The 15,591-nt window shown below is 32.1% G+C and overlaps 3 protein-coding genes across 3 annotated transcripts; all 3 read right to left on the reverse strand.

Annotated features, from left to right (window-relative positions):
- Window positions 1–1,541: 1,541 nt before the first annotated feature.
- Window positions 1,542–3,390, reverse strand: LOC137814777 (probable galacturonosyltransferase-like 7). Its single transcript, XM_068617678.1, has one exon. It carries the CDS (start codon window positions 2,906–2,908, stop codon window positions 1,871–1,873), a length of 1,038 nt encoding a protein of 345 aa, XP_068473779.1. The 5' UTR covers window positions 2,909–3,390; the 3' UTR covers window positions 1,542–1,870.
- Window positions 3,391–6,130: 2,740 nt separating this feature from the next.
- Window positions 6,131–6,571, reverse strand: LOC137816093 (uncharacterized). Its single transcript, XM_068619188.1, has one exon. The coding sequence runs from the start codon at window positions 6,569–6,571 to the stop codon at window positions 6,131–6,133; it is 441 nt and encodes a 146-aa protein (XP_068475289.1).
- A 4,200-nt stretch (window positions 6,572–10,771) lies between these two features.
- On the reverse strand, window positions 10,772–11,712 carry LOC137816235 (uncharacterized). Its single transcript, XM_068619310.1, has 2 exons — window positions 11,444–11,712; window positions 10,772–11,369 (listed from the first exon to the last, which is right to left on the reverse strand). Exons 1-2 carry the CDS (start codon window positions 11,615–11,617, stop codon window positions 10,842–10,844), a joined length of 702 nt encoding a protein of 233 aa, XP_068475411.1. The 5' UTR covers window positions 11,618–11,712; the 3' UTR covers window positions 10,772–10,841.
- Between the last annotated feature and the right edge of the window lie 3,879 nt (window positions 11,713–15,591).

Raw genomic sequence — 15,591 nt, forward strand, 5'->3', positions numbered from 1 at the left:
CCCCTCTTATGCTTATCTCCACATTTCATATCCGCCAAAACACGTACAAAATAAACCAAAAAGTCGTGTTTGCAAATTGTGATTATAATAATGCCAACTAAAAAGAAAACTGATCTTTCACCTTTTGCCTGTAGCTTTAGCTCCATCGATAGACATGTCCTAACCCTTCATTAGAATAGTACATTATCTTAATAACCTCAACGCAGATCTAGAGAGACTTTATTCCCCACTTTAACTTATTACCATATTATTATATAGCAACAGCTAGCAATGCTGAAAGCCAACCACAATAGTTTTTATTTATTTATCATAAAACTGTCAATAAAAACCTTCAAAAGTTTAACTTTTAAAGTTTAATTCATACGGCAAGAAACTTTTGCGACAGAGAATTTCTAAATGCTAGAATTCTTAAAGCCTGCAAGTAAGCAATGGCCCCTTACTTTCCAGTTTTCACAACGAAAATGTTTAAAAAAAGGGCAGATGTGAACATTAAGATTAACGGAATTGGACCCCGAAACATCTCAGTGACAGTGAGAAAACACTTAACAGCAACAATGACTCCTAGACCCCTCATCCAATTCTAGCAGATGTAAAAATTGAACTTAATTTGTTCCACTCCTAGCTATCACAGCACAATCTTTTATGTAATTTTTTATTAATAAATGAAAGCATCGAACAAAGTCTGGATTGAGGAATAGGAGTAGGACCCAGTTTTTGTTTCATTAATTGTAGGATAGAAAAATGTGGGAAGCATAAATCCAATGATGGAAGAGAACACAGAAGACAGAGAATTGCCAGCTATGCATGCGGTGCAAGGGACAAAGCGAAAGTGACAAGCAATGAAAAAGAACGCAAAGGTTGAAAGATAGCTAAAATGTTCCGCCACTGCCACCCAAGCATGGTTTCCCCTTAGACTACCTGCCAACACAATCCAAAGGCAGAGGCTCCTTGGATTATTCTACTGCCTAATTTAGCAGCGTTGCCGGCCATATTGGATGCCTCATTTAGCCATCAACTTCTATTTTAGCCAGTAAGCAGCAGCACTCCCTCTCCCTCAGCATAGATACTATTTTACATGACTTATACTGTTTTTTATATTGAAGTATTGATATTTTTATTTAAAATATACCTTAGTTTTAATTTTATACTTCTTTAATTCAATAATCTACTTATATATTAGACCAAAATTAGACGTATCAATGTAAGAGTCGTAGAACATGATGATATATCATATGAAAAGATCATAAGATGTTAAATGATAAGAATAAAAAATTATTTTTCATAAAAAGGTTATACTTATATTAAAGTTAAATAAAAAATTACAAAAGTAACTAGAAGAAGATCTTCAATATACTATGATACGATGTTTAGTCTGTTAAGACTACTTCAAGCTCGTATATCATAAGTATTAATGGATTCAAGTTTTTCTTGTTTTTAGTTCTCAACTGTATTTTCTTTGCGAGAACATCTTTTTCAAATTCTGACTGTCAAATACTAAATGCAATGTAATACGGAATAAAATTGTTATTGGATACCAGGTCTATCTACTAAACTCCATTGGTATAGATTTAAGTATAAATAATCCTCACAACAATTTTCAGTTCACACTTGGGACCTAAATGTCACCAATTACTAAGAAATTAACAGTACACCACTTTATGTACAAGAAGAAATCGGGAGATCTAGTTTTTCTTTCTTTCATTTATTTTTATTTTCAAGTGAGGAATGACGGAAAAATAATAGAATACAAATGACAGAAAAAGCATATACAGAAGAAATACAGAAATAATAACATCTAACTAGGGACAAATGATGACAGAGGAGAAAGAAATTGAGTGTAATACGTATGTACCAGGCAGCAACAATTTAGTTAAGAGGGAGAGTGTGCGTACAAGTCAAAGGGAGCCCACAGAGAATCGAGAGGGCAAGGACGTTTGGAGTGTAAACGGAGCCAGGGTTTTCCACTACCGGACCAATGCAACAAACTAACCGGACCAGGGTGCAACCCACGGCAACTACCCTTCACGTTATCCCCGCCCAAACCGTGCTGGTTCCATCGGTGCTCAATGGGCGCCACGTGTCCCGCGAACACCAGCAAAAACGGCGGCAGCGAACCCAGCTCGTAGATCCGATCACTCTTCTGAATCTCCATCCACCTCTCGATTCTTCTCGTGTACCCCTCCTTCCTCCACTTCACCAGATCCATGACCATCACCCCCGTGTTGAAGTAACACGCCCTCCGCTGCGCGAACGTCCCCGATAAACTCGGCTCCGACCAGAACGCCGCCGTGAAGTACTTCGTGAAGTTCGCGTGGCAGTACTCCGGCGCGCCGATGGCGCGTGAGCCCAGACTCGCGCTCCAGAGCTTGGCCACGTCGTCCACCACCACAAGATCGGAGTCCAGGTAGATAACTCGCTCCACGCAACTCTCGAGAAGTTCGGCGAGGTAGTTCCTGGCGTAATTGAGAGGCTGCTCCAGCGCCTGGCGCACGGAGGAGGAGATCAAGTGGGAGACGGTGTTAGGATCGAAGTAATAGACGTTGAATTTCAAGTGCGGGAAGGTGGACTCCACTAGGGTTTGAAGATTCGTGTCGGAGACGAGGAAATGGAAGAAGACGTTCTCCGGACAGAGGGAATGGCGGAGGATGGAGTGCACGGCGGCGATTGAACCGCGGAGATATTCGACGTCGAGAGTTATTGCGACGTGGACTAAAGAAGGGTCGCACCCTTTTGTTTCGTCGGGAACCCAGGCGCATTCGTGGGCATTACGGAAGGGAGGGGCTTTCCGGAAGGAAAATCGGTGGGAGGATCGAATTGCTTCGGATTGGAAGGAGGGGGAGAGAACGATAAGAACAATGACAAACATTGCGGCGGAGAAAAAACCCGAGAATCTCGTAATCCGAAACATTTTATTTCTGTTTTTTGGTTTTTGCCCCCTCCTCCGCTAGGGTTCAGGTTGCGGATGGCGTGGGGGGGAAGCGAATTGGGGGAGAAGAATAATCCATGCGGAGCGGTGCTAAGGTGCGCACCGTGGCGCTTTCTAATCTTCCTCTGCTTCTGTTGTTGTTGTTGTTGAGGTCATGTGTGAGTGGTAATGGTAATGTGCGTTTGGTGTGGAAGGGAAAGGAGGCGATAAGGGAGGGAGAGGGAGTGTTTGGCGATTGCAGTTTCTACTTTCCACTTTCCACCACTCAAACACAACTCCACCCTTCAACAAACAACACTATTCCCAATTTTATGACCATTACCACTGTGGCATTGTTTAATGGCTAAAAACTGGATTAAATCAGGAATTACAATTAACACTTCTCCTCTTCTTATACTCTCCCCACTCCCCGCGTATACCATTTTCAAACCCCCGTCTTTTCCTCGCTGAACTGGATTATGCCAAAATCCAAAAATTAAAACTAAAAAAAAAAATTAAGCTCAACAACCAATTTTTTCAATTATTTAAACTATTACCATTATGATATACTAGCCCACATTTTACTCAATTTTATGATGATAAAAATTTAATATAAATGTAGAAATAATTTTACATATATAAATTATTTTGTATGAGTTGAAATTAAAAAATAAAAATAATAAGTAAAAGAAAAATAATAAATTGATTAAACAATTTTTTTTTTTAGTTTGAGTCTCTTTTTCTTTTAGTTTTTTCTCTTCTTTCATTAGTAATTTTAGGATGAGAGTGTGATAATGTTTATATTAAGATTAATATTGACTTGATGATAATAATAATAGTATAATTGTTTGAAATGGAGTTGTAGAGGATGATTTTTGCAGTGAACAATTTCCTTTCAACTAAATCAACACCACCATCTCGAACCGCTGTGAGGCACGACCAATGTTCTAAAGGACAAATTATTCATTTAAAATTGTATAGGGGTTTGCAGGTTTAAATTCATTAGGTGCATAATGCAAAACCCCTCCTTGAATTGAACTTTCCCTTATAAATGGGCTCATTGGCCTATTATACCAAGACTATTTCTTCCTGCACCTCCATACCTTCTTCTCTCACCTTCATAAATTTCTAAATTTCCAAAAATGCCCTTCTATAAAAATTATGAATTATATAATCTGGAAGTCATTTTTCAAATTTATAATTAGCTTCCGGATTATGTAATCCAAAAGCCGTTCTTCAGATGTATGATTACTTTCCAGATTACATAATCTGGAAGTCTTATTGTTTCTGGATTATGTAATTCGGAAGTCTTTTTTCAAATGTATTTCGGATTACATAATCCAAAAATTAATTTATGGAGATGACAAAAAAAGGATAAAAATGTATTTTCATATTGTGTATAATCGGAATTTTTATTTATTTTGATTTATAACAACAACATATCAACTCACTGATTTATTTTAACATTTCACGAAAAAATATTTTTTTAACTATTTTGTCATTGAAGAGGAAAAGTAAACAAATCAAGATGAGAAAATTAGAAAATAGGAACTTCACTTAACACTGTAGGGTTGAGCTGAATTGTTAAGTTAATAATCGAAATAATTGGATTAGGTATCTGATTTGGAAATTTCTCAACCATGCTAAAACATGAAAAATACTTAGTATTTCCTGAGATTATTTTCACTAAATTATATCGTAATTTTTTAAGTAAATAAATAAAAAATTACGTATCATGACTTAATATTTATTACGAAAGCACAATATAATTATGCATGTCAATAATAACATATATTTTATTCTTTTAATTAAATTCATATTTGATTTTTCTTAATCTTCTATTTTATTTATTTATTTATTACATATCTAACTAGACAATATTTTATTTCTTAACTGACTCGTTTATTTATAGATTTTACCACCCAAATCTTATTATTTCAAACCATTTTTGTCAATCAGCATATTTTACACATATTTTGACATTAAACTTTACTGTTTACACATTTCTACCTTATTTTTTAAAGCATTTTTCATTATATATTTTTAAATTTTTTACATATTTAACCATTGTATATAATAATAACAAAATAACACTGTTTAATAAAAAAATGATAAAATAACGTTACACTTTAAGAATACCAAACATTTTATTATACAAAAATGGTGATAATAAAATGTGCAAATATTAACAAAGATGGTGAAATCTACGCGAAAAAAACAAAAAAGAAAATGATACTGAAAATTTTAACGCAAAAATCCTCAACTTGAAAAGTAAAATTCACATGACCTAGTCCAAAAAATGTCTTTACTATGAGAGTATGATTACAATATTGGTTTCTCTCACTCTCTCAGGATAACACTTAATCTCACCGAAAAAGGATGAAATACAATGTCTTTCTAATTTATAATCTATGGTTGATATTTGTTCTCTTATTTCTCTTTATGTTGCTTTTTTCCCTTGCTTGTCTTTCTCTCCTTCACAGGTTCCTTTATATAGAGGACGAGAGAAAAACTTATTCATAAAGAGATAATGGATAATTAATATTTCTCACATTTTCAAGATACCTTGAAAACACCATCTTCAACTTTATACGTTGAAGTTCAAAATTTTCAAGAGAGATACAATTCCAAAACTTTGAAATGTTCATCATTAAGTATTCAATTAATCAATTACCAATATCATTGATCATTTGATCATTATCTCTCACTAAATTAAGAAGAGATTTTCTAACCATTACCATTAGTAGAAAAAAAAATTTGTTATGATAAATTTTTTTTAATAAGACAGGGTTTCAACCTATATCTGTTTAACCCTAACACAAGTTGGATTATCCACGCCATGATATCATTAAGATAGAATAGAGATAAAGTTCCAGTGTTTCTAGCGCAAGGACTCGTTGAAAAAAACACTTAAATAGCCTATAAATAGACCCTTGAGAAGGACTAACCCGATCCCATTACTGTTTATTGGGTCTATGCCAAACATTCCCAATAGATCCGCGTTTGCGTCAAGGACAAGTTAAGGCCAGCTTAGCTTTTAAGAGAATGTTTTTATTTATTTATTTTGATACTTAAAAATATAGTTTTTTTTTTCATTTTTTTTTCTCTTTATCATATTGTATAAAAAAAACTGTAAAAGTAGTTTTTTTTTTCAATTATACTATTTCCATACAAATCCTTAAAAATGAAATAAAGATAAAGCGTGTTTTTGTAATTAAAAAGAAATCATGAGAACGTGGTAACCATTGTGGTGATACCGTTGGGTGTTGGATCTCGTGGCAGCAGCTGTCCCTGTGCCATAATCAAGGACTTGTACATATGAACGATCATCTTCTGGTCGTACTCCTTCGGCGGTGGGCCCCTCCCGAAGCCGCCGGTGGTGGAGGTAGAGTCGCCGGCGCCGTAGCCGACGGCAGAGGCACCCATGGAGCTAGCCAGACCCAGCATCATCCTCATGTAGGCGTCTCTGACCCACAGCACCAACTTCTTCGGGGAAGAGATTTTGCGGATTTTCATCTTACGATTGATCTTTATGCGCCATCTTCTTCTTCTGTTATCTCCAAGCTGAACCGTTTCTCTCTCACGTTCTTCCCACCCATGCAGTCTTTGGTATCCCCCTATGCTTCTCCTCCAGTACTTCTTCAACCCCACAGAGATACCTTCCATTGCTTTATCCTCTTTCTCTAACTCAAACACAGAATATGTAGACCAAACCAAACAAAAACAGAAGAGAAAGAGCTAAGAAGGGAAAGCAATGAAGCTTGCCACATGTTGATGCTCTTTATATACTCGCTACACAAATAGAATAAACAATAATAATTCTTTCGTATCCACTTTTCTCTTACTTTCACCTTATAATTCCTTTTAATAATAAAATATTATATTTAACTAACAAAAATTAATATAAAAAAATTGAAATAAAATAATAATATTATTAGTTCTTAAGTAGAATGTGAAAAAAAATATAGTAGCATTCTAGGATAAAAGGAAGGAAGAAAAAGGATAAATAATATACTGTAATTGAATAAGAGATAAATGATGTAATGGATAAATAAACCAACATTTTCAATTATTCAACAGTTTTTAAAATCTTATTTTTTATCTTATTTTTGTTCGGAAAAAAACACTAAATGCACAGACTTAAATCCATGCGTTCATTAAGCTAATATCAGTAGTTTGGTGAGAACAGCTATCTAGTATAATGTTTACGTCACGTAACATTTAATAATAATGATGATAAAAGTGTTATTATTATTAGTTCCTAGCTATACACTTGAAGTTAATGCATACTTGTGATGGTTCCAAACCGAAGATTCATCAGAATTTGTTTTCGTGTTCTAAAAAGATTGTGCGTATCAATGTTTTAATTCATTGCATGAAAGGAGGAGAAATTATAAATAATAAGTATGAGAAAAGAGTGGTTGTTTGTGTAGTGAATGTTAAATCAAGTATACCTACTTGCACTTGTCTATCTAAAGAAGTTATAATTTGAGGATGCATCCTCTTTTTTTTTTTTTTTCTCTCTTTCATTCTTTTGGAAAGGAAGAAAGTCATTTAATTAAAGAAGCCCCTACAAACTTTTATATCGATTTATGCATAATTTTTAATATAAGTATGATATTATACCTAAAAGTTTTAGTACAACTTACACATTTTTCACTAATATACCCATTTATCTTTTCCTTTATTTGTTTTTATTGATGATAAGAATGTATAATCCTTAATGAAAACCTTAAAGGTATTCTACGTGGATAACGAGGTGGGGTAGCTTAAAGTTGACTTTTTGAAGGTTATCTTCCTTCATATGTTCCTCCGTCTTTCAGCTGGTGGTTGAGGAGACGACATTTTCATATTTTCGCCCATAAGTCCTTGTCATTTTTTATAAGTTTTTTTTTGGAAAAAAATCATTAAGTAATATTTTAAAATAAATATATTCTAATATTTAAGAAAAAACTTATCGGTTGTGGATAATTTTTAATTAAATAAAGCTTGAAAAGAAAAGTGGGAAGGCACCTGTAAATGAATTAATGTTTTGCGCATAGTGTAGGTATAAGTGTATAAATGTGGTCGGCATGCATGTGGAGGTATCAATTAATTTCCACCGAGTTACTTTGCTTTTATTAATTACATCATATCTGCAAACCAGATTAACCAGTTTCCAATAAATGCCTTCCTCCAAAAATATTCTTACACTAGTAATATTTGTTAGGACTGAAAATCACTGCAAAAACACCATTTACCACATTATATTTATTTTTACACCAATTTTATAATTTTTTCTCTTTCTATATCAGTTATAAAAATATTATTAATTATCATTTCAACTTGAGTTTCTCCATCATTCTCCTTTTTTAATTTTTTTTTTTTTAAAGTTCTTGTTCTTCTTGTAACAACACTTTATGAAAGCTATTCCCGTAAAAGTGTTGTGTTTTCTGTTATATTTATTACACTTACTTCCAGCAGTTGCGGTGATTAATTGAGTTGACATTGACGGAGACTATGGTGTTTACATGGTCATGTTAATTAATAGCAAAACATCACTACAATACAAAAGTTAATTAAAAAGTCTTATATACTGCTATTATGAGTCAATAACTGGTTCCTTATTCTTGTCTATATGTACTTTATTCCATACAAAATAAACTATCAGAATTAAAGTTGTAGTATAATAAATTTAGCTAAATAATACCGACATTTAGATTAAGTCAGAATTCTCCAAATATAAATATATTTTCTAGGTAGAGTACGTTTGAACGAGTATTTTCATAAATATTTTTAAAAATTAAAACTAAAATTTGATCACATATGATTTGGTCAATTAAGATTAAAGACGAATATATGTGCTTGAACTTGCTATCTAATTAAACTCTTAGTACTCCTAATATTTTGTAAATGTTCTACATTTATGACCAAATTTTACTCTTTAACTTTTGTTAGAAAGTTTTATTTTCTATACCAATTATAAAAATAATAAAAAAACTGTTATAAAAACTTCTTTAAAGAACTCATATTACACAATTTTTATAACTCTTTCTATGACAATTATACAAGAACCGTGTGTGTAATTGTTTTTAAAAATTGTTTGTTTTAATAATTTTCTTACCTACATAATATATTTCTTGGATGACAAATAAAATGTTTATTTAGATATTTTCAAATAAAACAAAAGGTTAAATATACTGTGGACAGTTAAATGTGTAGGTGGGAAGCTTAACACACTATTTTTATCCTATTATTACTACTAATTATTTTTTACATTTATTATTAATATTACTGTACCGGTGACGGTCGGACGACTGATTACATGTCTCAGTTTCTATCATTGGGCTGACCGATATCATGGTCCGCTTCAATGGGTCGACCGACATCTCAAATCCAGGTACGCTCAAGCAGAGTTAGTGAAGCTAAGTGTATTGGCGAGAGTTGAACGACTGATTACATGTCTCAGCCTCCATCACTGGACCGACCGACATCACGGTCTGCTTTAATGGGTCAACCGACATTTCAATTTCAGTTACACTTAAATAGAATCAATGAAGTTAATTCACGATTAAGGACTAGGTAAAGTAGCCATAAACGCAATCCAACTCCCTAATCTGACCTAATAAAAAAAGTTCACTAAGGTAATATAAATAGCACACATATCATCATCAGATACAGTACTCTGACAATCGAGTGTTGAATACCTTTACTGACTTGAGCGTCGAAGTGTCGTCTACAGATACCTTTATTCGATATTTACGAGAAGGCCGAAAGCCGAGGAGTATAGATTACGAGAAGACCGAGAAATAAAGCGAGTAGAGGTGAGGAAAAAAGTGAACGACCGACTAAGGAGAAGTTACATAAATTTGAAAGTTTATTTGGATTCCAAGGATCTAACTCTCAGTTATACCATCACTATAGAGAAGACATTTAAACTATATTATTTTTCACTAGAACTGAAGGATAATGAGAGACAATTGGGCATCTATTTCCATGTTTATTATTTTAAATTTTTAAAAACTTTCAAGTAAATATGCAGATTATTGTTGCTATAAAAGACTTCCTCATATGAGAAGAAACTAGGACCTGATTTAGTACGCCTCATATGTGAAGAAACCAGGACCTGATTTAGTACGCTAGTGGACAACAGAGTTCCACCCTTATTTAATTTTATTAATATAATAAAGTATTTGTCATTTTAAATTTAATTTTATTAATATAATAAAGTATTTGTCATTTTAAATTTAATTTTATTAATATAATAAAGTATTTTTCATTTTAAATGAGATCAGACACTGCACTCTATTTTTATTTTCTCCTTTCAATTTTAATTCATCTAAAAGTAAATAAAATAATTTCATTTTCAATTACTCTAAATTCCATTTTTTATTTATTTTTATTTCAACTCCTCATTCAAATTATTTCTCTATATTAAATTTCTATCATTATAAAAATTAAATAAAAAACAATTATAAAAATTAAATAAAAGACAAAAATACAGGCGCAAGATACTATTAATTTTCTTAATATATCTCTAAATATTGTTATTTTAATATTTTAAAATATATTTAATTACAAATTTATTTTTTATTATATTTTTATTTCAAAATTCTTAATTTATCTGACATAAAACAATTTATAATATCATTTTTGTTTTAATAATATAACGGAACGTCCATATCATTTCTATAGATTGTGAAAGTATCATTTTTGTTTTAATGATATAACGGAGTGTACATATAATTTCTATTCAATATACTCATCAATTTTTTTAACAATTTATATTTCAATTAAATATTTTATTATTAAAAACATTTGTAATATGATTGTTTCTTTAAAAGAGGGTTGTTATTTTACAAATGGTGAATTTTTGTCAAGAGAGTATTATGTGCACACTCAACTTCTCTTATTTCAGTATGATTAAAATAAGTACACATTTGATTTGCTATGATTCTCAGAATTCCTCCCCACGAAGAGCCCTCAGAACCCTCGAATGAGGTGCATCAGGGTCACCGCACATGGCCCGTTGCCGCCACATCTCCGCGGCCCTCAGCAGCGTCTCCTCCGCTGTCTCCATCTGCTCCGGTAGCCACCCAATGACATCGACGCCTCGTCCAGAATCTGCAGTCTTATGAGAGGCTCGAGATATCGGCTTCCGTGAATCCACGAACTCTATCTCCGATAAGGGAGATGCTTTATGGTGCTTATAGTAATCTTTATCGTCCTCTTTTCCTTTGTTTTCATCCTCCGGCCACGGACTTCCATCAAGGCCAGCACAGCTCAAATCTTCAAAACCTTTCCAACTATGCTCCCGTTTCTGCTGAATGTTTGGGTCCAATCGCTGGTTCACCCCCTCGCTCTTCAGTTTCGGGAAAGGTTCACATGGAGATTTTGGAGACTTCAACATCTCGTGTGCTTTGCTTGCTCTGCGTTCTGTTTCAGCAATCTCGGCATTCTTAGCATTATCATTTGTACTTATACCCTGCAATACGCATACCAAAAGTACGTGAAAATTTGAAACCCTTCGAGACAGAGAGAATGAATGTTATCACTTACTTGGGGTTGTCCCCTGTGAACTCTTGGCCCAGCTTCTTGTTCCCCGGAATGAATTTCAGGGTCTGCAGTTCGACTTCGAGTGCCGGAGCAAAATCCACGTTTTAGAGTAAAACGAGTGGTTGATGATAACGCAGAAGAAGCTCTTCTTGTTGCTTCTACCAATCTTGACTGCATCGCAACGTTGTTGCTTTGTTTCTATGCCTTGTCTTTGTTTTTGGACTTAAAACTGTTTGGGACACCTTGACATCAACTTAAGATTTAATGGGATTGGATTGCACCATAGCTACAGCGAAAAAAGAGAAAAAAAGAATGTGAGGGACGTTCTGGAAATCCTGCGACACGTGTTCTGGTTTTGACGTGATAATGTTTATCTGTTGCCACGTGTAATGTGTGTCTAAATTAAGAGAAGCACACTAGAAGGAAGCACATTTTCCTAGAATGCTCCATTTTTTTGTCGGAAAATTAACACTACTAAGAAAATGGTATGATGAAAACCGATGTTGGTTTGGGCTATCTAACAGTTTTGTGTCAGCCCAAACTTGGTTACATTGATTAATTTTTTTAATTTGGAATGAATTTTGTGTTTAGATCAGCCCAAGAGAAATGAACAGCAAACAGACTGAATGAAGGCAATTTCTTTCTCAACCATATCAATTCTAACTTGCACCCTATCATTTTCTCAAATTTCCAAAATTATCCTATCATTGTTAGAATTGATATGGTGCAGGGGAAATTGCCCTGAATGAAAACGTTAACGTTTGTTTACACAAAAAAAATATAATTACCACTAATTCACACAAAAAGTAACAATAACCTCAACTGAAATAGATATAATCAAACTATAGTTTCCAGTCCAGTACATGAAATTCCCATTATCAAATCTAATCAACATTTCCTTTGGATAATAATTTTATAAATTTTAAAATATTTAAATATATTAAACTTGAATGGATCATATTTCAATTTTTTTTTATAAATATTCTATTTGCATATAGCAATTCAAATTTCAAGAATTTTAATTTTCTTAGATAAAATATTTTAATTATCAATAAATACAAAAAAATATTTAAATAGTTGTTAAATTTAAAAATATTAATATTAATTTTTTAGTCAATTTTTATTGATGTCAGTTTTCGGACAAAGTTTTTTCAAAACTATTTGCAAAATAATTTCTCCATTAATAGATAACTGATATTATTTTCTATTGATATCAATCATAATTATTTAGATTATCATCTATCAAAATTGGTTTTTATGACGTTGATGGTTGAGAATATTTTTTCCAATTTTTATTATCAATTGAAAAATTCTTCATTTGATATTGGTAAAAACTAATCCTAGTTAGTCTGACTAAAACTTTTTCGTTAATATCCGGAATAAAAATCATAATAAAATATTAATAAAAAATAACATGTGTGAATAATATGTGTCTATGATAAAAAAAATCTCTGTAAACATAGACAAAAATTAATAAAAAATTGTAACAATTTAAATCATAATAAAACTTCAATCAACATCAATAAATGGACTTTAATTGACATCGAGAATTATTTTATTAATGTTTTAGTTTTAGTTAAGTCACATAATCAAAGTTTATCAAAGAATAAATTACAAAGATATGAGAATATGAAAAAAAAATCAAATTCTTATTTATTATGTTGAATTTAAATTCTCTATTTTAAGTAATTGAATTATTCAAATAAAAATTTTAGAACTTTTAATAATTTGTAAAAATTCCTTAAGTTATATGAATTTTAAATTCTATATAAAATAAACTATTTTCTTAAAAGTTCGTATTAAAAAAGGTCTGTGAAGCAAGCATATCAGTTATGAAATATTTCATAAAACTAAAAGAATTAAAATCCAAAATAATTAAATAATCTATTTAAATTTTAAAATAATCAAAAGTTGACTCAATAAATACTATTCGTCCAAAAAAAATATCACACCACCATCGTTTAAAGTTGAAGTCTATAAGCTAAAAATATATCAGACTCAAGCAACTGTTCATGAATAACACACAGCAACCACCACCGATGAATTTGATCACTACTTTTTTTTTTTGGTTAAAATATATAAATTGTTTCTGCCTCTCATTAATTTAAATTTAATATAGAAACTAAATATTTTTTATAAAATTAATTTTAGTTCATAAAACATAATTAAGACATACGTTTAAATTACTTCATCTTCAAATGTGTTTTTTTATCGGGAAAAAAAATTAATGAAAGATCTTTCTCGTATCTTATAAACAAATTTGCACCAATTCTTTTATATTACTTTTTATTTTAGATTGACTTGATCGTACATAAGTATTTATTATTTATTTTATTTTACAAATATATTATATGAATTAAAATAAAACAATGTAATTATTATGTACACATAGACTTGGGGAAACTTCTTGAACTTCAAGGGAAATTTTGACCTACTAATGGGAAGAGGTGGTACCATCTAAAGTAGACCAACCATATTCTCGATAAAATGTGATCCCATTGAATAAAGAAACTAAAAGTTTCCCTTGTTTCAAATAAAACATATATTTATTTCAAGCTCGAATTTAAACTCATTTATTATTATTTAATGAAATAATATCACAAAAATACTATTTAATGAAAGGTATCAAGTACACTCTAACCCCTATTCTGAATTATAGTAATTCTTCTCTCACAGAAAATTTCTTTGCAAGAACTATCTAAGTGTTGTTCATCACAACTTAGAAATACCCATTTCGTCATCCAAAATTTCGGTAACAACATAAAATATATACAAAAATTAAATATTTAATAAATTTTGTTAAATAGAAATGTTAAATGTTTTATTTAAAGTAAAAGCATGGAATTTGAGAATAAGAAAATTCAGAACCAAAATTATATTTAAGAATAGTAAGATATCGATATTAACATATTTTATAATATATAAATGGAGGCAAACCATTATCTTATAAATTATTTTTATAAAATTAAATTAAATTTAAAATTAATATTAATATTAATAGTATCCATATCTTTTTTATAAGAAGAAAAAGAAAAGAAAACTTTCCCTAACATAATAGCGCCTTAACATCCTAAACGATGTGGTACGTGTCCAAAGTTATGTATTTTATCATCTCCGACAGCTATATTCATACTAATGCTGAACTATTATTTTCTACTTTTCTTTCTCTTCTCAACACAAATCTTTGATCCAAACATTAGTCATTGATCAGAAAGTTGAATCCAGAGAGAGAGGCAAGGGGCCTATGTTTCTTAAGTTACACGACACAAATCACATGAATTGCGGTTTGGGTCTGACTCCAAGTGGAACAACAACCATGAACCCACTTCCAACTGTAAAGGTAAACCAGTGTGTCTTCTACGTGTGAATCTCTGGCCCCTCCTCCCAACACCTTCAGAAAGATGAGGTGCATGCAACACCAAATAAACATTTCTAAAACCCATCTCCAGTATTATTACTAGTAGTAGTACTTGAGAGAATAATTATTACTCCTTCAGAAAGACGCTGCACCTTCACACTAGTTCAGTGTCTTGCTTCTTAGAGCTCATACTAGAACCAATCTTCATGTTTATTAATGACTCTGGTCATCCACCAACGTAGCCATTGCATTCATGTCACGTCTCGATCATTGCTACTTTCATGCTACCAGTTTTATCTTTGGTCCATCAATTCCACTATATATATGTGCACAACCTTAGAAAGAAGAAAAATATATACGTAACATCTTTCGATATAAGACTAAGAGGAGACTCGTTACAAAGGATGCTTTAATGTTCTGGACAAGCAATTTTAAATTCCTAACCAGAAAATCCCTATAACACAGTCTTAAACCCTACCTGGAGACCCTGTACACGAACAAATATTTTGTTTGGTGACTCACGTGGAATTATTTAACTGATTAAATCCTGACCTTGGAATATATGGACGATCCTGGTATCATCTCGGGACAAAACTGTGGACATCACTGTGTCCAACAATGCAACTAGATGGAAGTATAAAAGCAGCCAATAGCATGCATAGTTGACCTTAGATTTGAAATCTTATCCATTTATTAAAAGGTCTTCTTGCTTCATCATTTGTGTCCATGATGGGTTTTTCTTCCCTCCTTCGAACTGAAAAGGGGAATAGGGTGGCTTGCCCTGTGGGCCATG

This window comes from Phaseolus vulgaris, chromosome 1, assembly GCF_000499845.2.
Source record: "Phaseolus vulgaris cultivar G19833 chromosome 1, P. vulgaris v2.0, whole genome shotgun sequence".
Classification (NCBI taxonomy): Eukaryota; Viridiplantae; Streptophyta; class Magnoliopsida; order Fabales; family Fabaceae; genus Phaseolus; species Phaseolus vulgaris.